This window comes from Sprattus sprattus (genome assembly GCF_963457725.1).
Source record: "Sprattus sprattus genome assembly, chromosome: 11".
In the NCBI taxonomy this organism is placed as follows: Eukaryota; Metazoa; Chordata; class Actinopteri; order Clupeiformes; family Clupeidae; genus Sprattus; species Sprattus sprattus.
The window spans coordinates 13,156,601-13,166,600 of NC_137909.1; the positions used below are offsets into that span (position 1 = coordinate 13,156,601).

The 10,000-nt window shown below is 45.9% G+C and overlaps 1 protein-coding gene across 1 annotated transcript in view; it reads right to left on the minus strand.

Annotated features, from left to right (window-relative positions):
- Positions 1-10,000, minus strand: part of pappaa (pregnancy-associated plasma protein A, pappalysin 1a) — a gene marked incomplete at both ends in the record, with an annotated part of 103,324 nt that overhangs the window by 47,592 nt on the left and 45,732 nt on the right. Inside the window, one exon of the mRNA XM_080847303.1 lies at positions 7,621-7,817. Coding sequence (XP_080703429.1) covers positions 7,621-7,817 — 197 coding nt within the window. The remainder of the gene's footprint in view (positions 1-7,620; positions 7,818-10,000) is intronic.

Consider the following 10,000-nt stretch of genomic DNA (forward strand, 5'->3'; position numbering starts at 1 on the left):
CGTAAATAAATCATTCATTACCAAAAGCCTCACGTCATCACTGGACCCCCTCCCCACATACAAATACATACACACAAACACACACACACACACACACACACACACACACACACACACACACACACTAGCAGCAGCTCCCTTTTACAGGGTGTGAATGAGCTGCCTGCCTCACAAGCGTGTCCCCTTGAACTTGGGGCAGAGGCGTCGTGGAGAGGATTACAACCCACCCTACCCGGCTCTACTCTTGGCAACACTACGCTCCTCTGCTCTGCTCTGAGTGTGGCTCTTTGCATAATGAATGACCGGAGCGCTGCAGGGCATGACTGCTTGCGTCAGAGACTGCCGCTTGAGAGAAGCACTCTAGGGAGATCACCTGGCCCCTGCCTTGCTAACGCTAACACACCGACACATTAATATGCTAACAGAGCAATCCCCCCACTCCTCACTGATGTTAACACGCTAACTGAGCAATTACACGCTAACTGAGCAATCCTCCCACTCCACACTGACGGTAACATATTAGAATGCTAACAGAGCAGGTCACACCGATGCTAACAGGGCAATCCCCTACTCCACACTGATGCTAACATGCTAATGGAGCATTCCCACTACTCAACACTAACGTTACCATGCTAACACTGTGTACGATTTCTCTAATGCAGGGAACACATTATCCTTATTTAGTCAACAACAATGACATCAGAGCTGAAGCTAACACCATGAAGTTGCAGCCCAAATGCAACTAAAGCCAGCACTACATGTAACTGCTCTGTCAATGAACTACACATACTAGGGCCTATCATCTCTGTAGAGCCAGTATCGTTCCTGTTGTATTTTACAACATATGTGTAGACCCTTAGCTGAAATAATCAAAAGGGAGTGATGTTCTTGTTTTACCACTTTTTTTATTGCCATGGCCATAACAATGAACCTCATAGGACAAAACAAACAAACAAAAACCATAACAAACATTTGCTTCAGGCCCAAGGCGAGGCCCTTTCCAGAGTGTGAACAGTGCTTTGATTAATTTCACGTGAGGTCACTGAGCGGTCTCTTAATGAGTTCCTATGAAAGAACCCAGATGATCTGGCCTTAGTCCAGATCCCACTCTGTCCAAGCCTGATCCAGACCAGATTCGGACCAGCTTGGAACCAGAGCCTGCTGCTGGGGGACTAGCCAAAACATTAAATAAGTGTGCTTTTGAGATCCAGCCATTTAGCTAATTAGTTTCCATTAGCTGGGCTACTGTGCTGAATATTAGTAGCTCCTTTTTGGCAGATGGTAGTGCATGCTTATTATTACAGGATTAGCATTTCTGTAGCAGAGTTAGCATTTAAACAGACATGAGTGATCGGCAAAAAACACATTGATACACATATTTAATACTATTACATCCTCCAATATTAAAGTGCCTAAGCCTCTTCATTCAAAAGTTAAAAAGGTGTCCTTATTTTGAAAGAAAATAATGTGAAACATCCCTCACAAAAACCCTGCCTTCTCAACTCACCCTTTGTGTTCTCCTCATACACCACAGTGTGGCTTTTACACGTTCTCAAATTGCAGGACATGTTAATGAGCAGCACTTGTACATTCATTACGGATTAAATACTTTAAAATAACTTGACTCACTCTCCAACACCCCACTTTGCTTCCTCTGCAGGACATGTTAATGGGGCACCATTTGTAGATTCATTACGGATTGAGTAAGTAAGTACGTGAATAACTTGACTCGCTCTTCAACACCACACTTCGCTCCCTCTGCCAGTGCAATCACTACTGTGTACATAGATAGATAGATTAAAGGCAAAGCAGACAAGAAAAAAGAAACAGAAAAGACAGAACCAGTTAAAGGAAGAGGATGAGGGAAAAGATGTGGAAAGGGAGGATGAAGAAAGAAAGAAAGAAAGGGAAAAAGAAAGAAAGAATAAAGCTTGGAAGCATGTCTTGCTGACCTCTTGGTAGGAGGAATGTCAGCCTTGGCGAAGTAAATGCACTTTTAGTTCAGAAGGCCAGACCAAGAGCAACTCAGCTGTTGCATACAGTGGAGGACTGTGTGTTTATGTTCCTAAGCACACGGCTCACATACTGTGTTAGATCATTCCAGTCCCAGCCTGTGGCTTCGCCAGAATGACAGCAGCCAGTAGTCTGTGTATGTGTAAGTGTGTGTGTGTGTGTGTGTGTACTGTTAGTCATTCAATGAAACAGACGAGCATACATTTCTATCTTACTTTGAGGCCTGATAGTGAAATAACTTGACGATAAACAAGAGTTGCCTCCATTTTATTAGTTTTTTCCCCCAAATTGTCAAGATTTGGTTTTTGTTTTAATAATGTAATCACTTAATATGAAAGTCTCTATCCGTCTATCTATCCATCTCTCCTTCTCTCTCTGCCTGTCTGTGTGACCGGCAGCCTGTGGAAGATGCCGTGCAGACGACTTGAGTGTCCCAGAAGTGCCCTCTCTTCCCCTCTCCTCTCCTCTTCTCTCCTCCTCTTAGCTGCTGCTTCTTCTTTGATGCGTCGGTGCAGATCCCTATCGGTCTGTCCTGTCTGCCTGTGAAGAAGGCCGACTTCGCCGCCAGCTTTGAAGCCCCGTGGCCACTCCCAGCATCCTCGCGACACAACATGCCACGGCGAAAAACAATACCACAAACACCACCATTCCAAACTTGCCACGGTCAAAACAACACAACAAACACCACCATTCCAAACGCGCCACGGTAAAGACAACATAACAAACACCACCATTCCAAACCCGCCATGGTGAAAACAACACAAAAAAAACCATCACAATTCCAACCAATGGTGCAGCTGATCGGAGTGAGCACAGGTGCGAACCCTGGTGACCCTGGCCCAAACTAGCTCCTTCACTTTCTAGAACTCAGAATACAACCAACTAGTGCATCGTTAAATTATAGGGTCTGTTAGAAGGTGAATTCTCCCCCTTCTCCTGTGGCAAAAAGGGATGGTTCCCTTTAAGACTCTTGGGGCCTGATTTACTAACATTGCGAACGCAGCTTAATCTGCACCTTTGCCAAGGCGCACATTAACGCACAGTGTTTTTCCGCATTTTCCGTGGTATTTATCAAACCAGATCCGCGCTGGGCACTCTGTGCTTACTCCACCCTTTAGGGCCTGATTTACTATCATTGTGACCGCAGCTTAATCTGCGCCTTTGCCAAAGCCCAATATACCGCACCGTGTTTTTCCGCATTTTCTGTGGTATTTATCAAACCAGATCTGTGCTGGGCAATAATTATTTAGCTCACCGTTAAAAGACGGAAGAAATCGCCTGCAAGTTACTGCCACCATGGAGATTCGAGGAAGAGAAAACAAAGGTTCAGCGAAGAGGAGATAGATATATTGGTTCACGTTCGCTCAATCACTGAACCTGATTCAATGTGCGCGCTGTTATATTGTTGTTCTGCCCGCCATCACCTACAGCGAGATGTTTAAAAGAACACGATTATAAAGAATATGCTATTGGTGGCATTAATGCATAAACTGTCTATTATAACAACATAGAAGTGTACATGGCGAGATTAATAATTTCTACAAGGGACATGGGTTCACTACAATATATCCCCACTGAAACAAATACATTTACCAAGTAGCCAGGCCTCTCCAAAATCCCTGTTGCTCAATCTTGGATAGAAGGCACTATTCCGGAAGATAAAACTGTCATGGACAGATCCAGGGTATTTGGCAACCACGTTAGTAATGGTCATGTTGGCATCATTCATTTAATATGTGTGCTTTCTGTTTCGGTAAATGTGTTCGTGGATTGAAGGTGGGACTGTTTGGATGTGGATGCAATCAATGGCTCCAATTACGTTCAGAAAGTTTGCAATTTCAAAAAAAGTCCTGTTTGATGTCTCTAATTTCAGCTATGGCAGTGGGGAAATGTATTGACCAGTGCACCGTAGCAATGCGTCGACTACCTGGGTGAATATTTGGCTGAGTGAAGGCTGAGATATACCAACTGCTGATGCTATAACTGTTTGAAATGTTCAGGATGCTAATATTTGCAATGTTGTCCGGAGTTTTACAACTGATGGAATGGAATGTGATCGCCGGTTGGAGGGTTCGATGTCGTCTCTGATCTGGTTCAGTAATTGAAGTATTGCGTGGCTGGTTAACCTGTACCGTCTAATGATTTGTGGTTCGCTTAACTGAAAAAGTGTTATACGAGTTGAAAAAAATATTTCTGTGCGGTGTCTCTATCTATGTCTTCGCCTTGCTCTTATAACTGCTGCCATATCAACGTTTTCAGACTCAATGGAAATGCGCTTCCTGGTTAAGACGTGCTTTTATGAGGCAGAGAATTATCCCACAAATTAGAGACGCGCGCTCGCCAGGCAGTTTTAGTAAATACCACGCAATACATCATTAGGCGCACTTAACTTCTCTCCTCCCATATAGTTGCGCCACACACCAATACACGCCCACGTTCCTTATACCCTCCCATCTCGTTGCGGCACACACCCACAAAGCGTTAATATGCGCCTCTACTCAAATGCGCCTCCTTTGTAAATACCGTTTTATGTTTACGACTGCTATTTTACGCCTGAAATGGGCGCAATCCTGTTAGTAAATCAGGCCCTTGGACTCTTCCCCCATAATTGTTGGATCCTGGCTCACCTGATTTGAATGTGGTACCTAATTAAGCCCAAGTGGCTATGCCCCATTTAAAGGGTGCCTCATGGTCGAAGAGAGAGACTGACTGAGAGAGACTGTTTGTGAGAGGCATGAGAGCATGGACAAAGAGTTATCGAGAGAAAACACTTCCCTGTTTACCGGAGTGAAGGAAGTGTTTTTGTGTCTAGTTGTGTGGACACGGTGTCTTTGTGCTTTGTCTTTGTGTCTTGAATATTGTGCCTGTTTTTGTGTGCTTGTTTTATTTGGTTTGTTTGGTACGGCTAGCGATGTACTTAGCTCCGGGCTGAGTGCCTGGGCCTAGTTTGGACCTGGCTTGGGCCTGGAGAGGGTGCAGATAATTGGGCCTAATCGACCAAGCCGGTGCCTAGGGTGCCAGGTAACTTCAGTCCCGGTGCGTACGGCCTGTATCTGTTCTCTGTTTGATTTCCATGTGTTTAGGTTGTATGCACTGTGTTGGGGTTGTCAGTCCCCCCTGTAAATAAATATATATATTTTTTTATACCAAAAACCACAATCTCCTGCTATGTATTTCCACTTCACCACCAAATCCAGTCGCCACATCCCTAAAAGAACATGGGGTGACCCTCCGGTCCCTCACATTTGGTGGCAGCGGTGGGATGTGTTGCTGACCGAGACACTGGAGGTGAGCGTGAGAAGAAGACCAGCCCCAACAGGAGATGTTCTAGGAACAGCACCGGAGGCGCAGAGCGGTTGGACTGGCTTGTCCCACCACCTGGTGGGGAGACTCCAGAAGGGGAGGGAACTTTGAGACTGTGAATTCTCCCCCTCCTTACCGTGACAAAAAGGGATGGTGCCCTTTAAGACTTTTGGACTCCACCCCCATAATGGTTGGGACTGGGCTCACCTGATCCCAATGTTGGAGCTAATCAAGCCAACGAGGCTGTGCCCTATTTAAAGGGAGCCTCATTTTCAAGAGGGAGACTGGCTGGGAGAGACTTTGTCCAGAGAGGCATTCAACAGTACAGCTGCAGAACTTTGGGGGAGAAACAGGTGTACTGCTTTCTCTGTTTACCGGTGTGAGTTGAAGTCAGTACGTGTCTAGATATGTGGACACTTTTAGCTTTGTTTTGTTCCCTTGTTTTGTATGCCTTGTTCTGTGTGCCTTGTCTGTGTTCCTTGTCTCTGTAGCATGTTTGTGTGCCTTGTGTTTTCTGCTTAGTGTATGTAAGGATTTAGTTTCAAGGGCTAGCTATGTACGTGGCTGCAGGCTGAGTGCCTGGGCCTAGTTTGGGGCCTGGCTTGGGGCCTTGAGAAGGTGCCATTATTTGGGCCTAATCGGCCAAGCAGGTGTCCAGGGTGCCAGGCACTTGAGTCCAAGTGAGTACGGCCTGAGATTGATTTGTTTTGTTTATTTTGATGGCACTGATGTGACCGTCCGGTCCCTCACAGGGTCATATGCCAATTAACAATCAGTGGCGAGTGGAAAAACACTGAGCAGCGTCCTGGCATTCCGTCCGCACATGTCTCATTGTTAGCATTCTCTGCCATCTACCACACTGGTAACTGGCACGCACTTAGACCCAGTGCCGTGACAGACGTTGAGACAACACCAAAACTGACAGTGGTTTAGACAACACCTGTCCCGGGAGCGTAGTGGTGTATGGGTTATAACAAAATTACATCATCATCCCTTGGAGGCTCAGGTTTCTACTCTTTTTTCTTCTCCTTCTTCCTCTTATTCCTTCATTCCTTCTTCTTCCTCTTCTTCTTCTTCTTCTTCATCTTCCTCTTATTCTCTTTCTTCTTCTTTCCCAGCCTCTTGTAATGTGCATGCTTTGATATACTCTTCCTGGCGCACTGGCTTGGTTATCGCTCGTTAGCCATTGTTCAGTAAATCCTTTAAGTTTAACCAACCGTGTCAGTGATCTGGAATCTGCTCACAGTGGCAGAGAGTCCTGAGGAAGGGCCGCCAGGGCAGGTCCCAGAACTGACACAGCGCTCGTGGCCTAATTTGAAGTAAACGGCTTTACGGTCATCTGGACGCGTGAGATATTTTCATCACCCTCACAAGCCAGGGGGACGCTATCGTGCCAAGACCACATCAGAGCATGATGAAAGGAAACAAAAACACCAGAATGAGGGCTCTTCAAAAGACTCCGCCTCGGAGTGCACCAGAGAGGACACACTTGTCTGGGGAGGGTCTATCAGGTGATGAAATGCAACATTAACCATCAGAAGATTAAAGAGAGTAAGGTTAGAAGGCAAAGGAGATTGAAGGCTTCCCCGTCCACTCTTTAGCGTGGCACTTTCAAATGCAAACAGCAGTTGTGAAGTGCTTGGTCATTAATCTTTACTGCTGTGCCTGCAGCAGCTGTTTCCATTTCGGAGGAATAACACTGTAAAAAAATGTTTCACTTTTAAAGGAATTCTGGCCTGGATAAATGACTATTTTTAACCCAGGCAGTTATCTGATGAAGACGGTAGCGCATCAAAAATGCACTGAGCAAGAGGCGTGAAGGGGTAACTGGGATGAGATGCCATAGCATTTCAGTCCTGCTGGAACTGTAGCCCGCTCAAGCTTCTCTTTCTACCTCTGTATGTGTGTGTGAGTGTATCCCTCTCTATCTCTTTGTTGGCTTGTACATGTGTGTGTATGTCTAAGCATGTATCTGTGTGTGTGTGTGTGTGTGTCCCTCTAGATCTCTTTATCTCTATGCCTGTTTGTATCTGTATGTGTATCTAAGCATGTGTGTGTGTGTGTGTGTGTGTGTGTGTGTGTGTGTGTGTCTGTCTGTTTGTGTGCGTGTGTGTTTGATTCCAGGGCTTATGCTTCTTCAAAAAAGCAAGATAAAAATCTCTGTACTTGACCCAGAGGTCCAGAGGACAGTGTGTTCTTCACAGTTGAAATCCTTTATGTGTGGGTAATATGTGGTAAGGGTTTTCTCATGACGGACGCCAAGACGGCTCTGACGGAGAAAAGTGAATGCAGAGATAGCCTCACCTTGGTGACGGCGGGGTATCCGGCAGCCACGTCGGCGGGACAGTAGAGCTTGTCCTCATGGGAGACTTCCACCCCAGCAGCCCACTGGTCCAGGAAGCCACTGGGCGTGTAGAGTCCGCAGTCTCTCACGCTCGTCTTTTGCTCAAAGTCTTCACACACACCGTCGCCGTCATAGAAGTAACACATGCTGGGCTCATCTGTGCGCAGAGAGAAAAAGGGGGTTGAGTTATCACTAATAACGCATGGCAAAGGTAGATTTAAGGTTAATGCATTCTTCTTTAAGCCAAACCTATTCTGCAACTGCAGTATGTATTAACTATTTAGTTCTATTTCTAGGTATCCATAGGATACACAGGAGTCAAGTTTGCATCCCTTGTGTTCAAGTTCACAGTACGCAGCAGATATTTCGTCTGGGAAAATCTCAAATCTCAAAATGAATTCTTAGTGTTGCATCACATTAGGTTGTAGTCAAGTTTGGGTAAACTAAAATGTTCAATTCCAGCAGCATAATTTACAGAATCATCCAAGTCCAGTGGCTACCTCTGAAACACCTCGTCATGGAATCCTTTCTTAAATGACTGCATTCAACACATATATATATAATATCTTTCTATCTATCTACTTATCAAGGGATCCCTTCCAGAACCGGACCTGCTCAGTGGTGATTCCAGGCGCTCACTGGACTATGCCTTACTACAGTTTCTCTCTAGCTCAGTTCCTGTGTCGGGAATTAAATACTAATCCTGATATGGCACAGAAAGGTGTTTGGTGTAAGCTCTTCACAGGCAGATATCAAGACTATAGTGCGAGACATATCTGTTTATTTATGCATATATATATATATATGTATTTATGTGAAATGTATGTGTATGTGTGTGTATGTAAGTGTGTACTGTATGTGTTTGTGTTGTGTGTATGTGTGTGTGTGTGTATGTGTGTGTATCCGTGTGACTGACAGCAGGTCACAGCGCAGTGGGACCAACAGAGAAAGAGCGTGCTTGGAATAACTGGGGAAACCAGAGGAGGAAGGTTGCAGGAGGGGAGGTGTCCAGTCCAGAGTAGCTCCCCAAGAGAGCAGAGGCAGCATGGTGAAACGAGACTCAACTCTGCATGTGTGTGTGTGTGTGTGTGTGTGTGAGAGAGTAAGTGCAGAGGCAACACAGTGAAACGAGAGTGAACTCACTGACACCCTGCTGCTGCTGCTGCTGCTGCCAGAGATAGCATTATGTGCTTACTTTTAAAGAGCACAATTGATTCACAAGTCATCTCCATCTCTCTCTCTCTCTCTCTCTTTTTCCCTCTCTCCTTCCATCTCTCTCTCACTCACTTCATCCCCCCTCTTCCCTCTTCCCCCTCCCTCGCCCTCTATCTTCCTCCCCCCTGTCCGTCTTTAGCCCCTAATGGAGAGAGTAAACATGACTGTCCTGACTGCCAGGTCAGCATTTCCACCCGCCGTAGCTTATCTCCCATCACGACTTCATTTCAGACAACAAGAATGAGGCGAATGCAGAACTAAAGACTGCAGGGGAGCAAGACTCACAAGTCTCCTGGCTGGAGCAGAGAAAGAGAGAGAGAGAAGAGCGAGAGATACAGACAGAGAGAGAGAGATAGACAGAGAGACAGAGAAAGAGGCAGAGAGAGAGACGACAGAGATAGAGAGAGATGCAGACAGACAGACATTAAGAGATATTGAGTTATTGAGAATGTTCTAGGAAGAATACACTGTTGTTGAAGAGTGTTAGAGAAACAAAACTTGTACTGTGGTTTGTATATATTTGTTCACATCTACGGTGGTGGAAAACGTTATCGCTGTGGGAATAGAAATTGACATATTTGACATGTCATTGAAGCTAAAATTGATAGAGTTCAACTGTGAGAGAGAGAGAGAGAGAGAGAGAGAGAGAGAGAGAGAGAACAGTGAAGAAGAGTAGAGGGGTTTCAAAGCAGTATGGCTTTTCCAGACGTCTCATCTGGAGGCTAGTTGAGCGGAGGCTAGTTGAGCTGACTAGAGGAAGACAGAGGCGCTGTGCTTCTGCTGCTGTGTCTGTTTCTGTGTTTCTGTAAGGAGCTCTGGGGAGGGGAGGGGAGGGGGAGAGGGGAGGTGGGGGGGAGAAAGGCGGCATTCCGTGCCAAGTTGGCTGGGCCTCCACGAGAGAAAATTCCAGCTCTCTCCATCCACGTAAGACATGAGGGGCTACTGAGGGGGGCGCAGAGACATCCACACTCAGGCCCCCTCTGAGAGAAATAGAGGGAGGGAGGGAGCGAGAGAGAGAGAGAGAAAGGAAGGAAGAAAGTAAGGAACCGAAAGAGAGGAAATAACAGATAGACAGACCGAGATAGAGGAGCAGAAAAGAAATGAAGTAAGAGGCATGGAAACAGA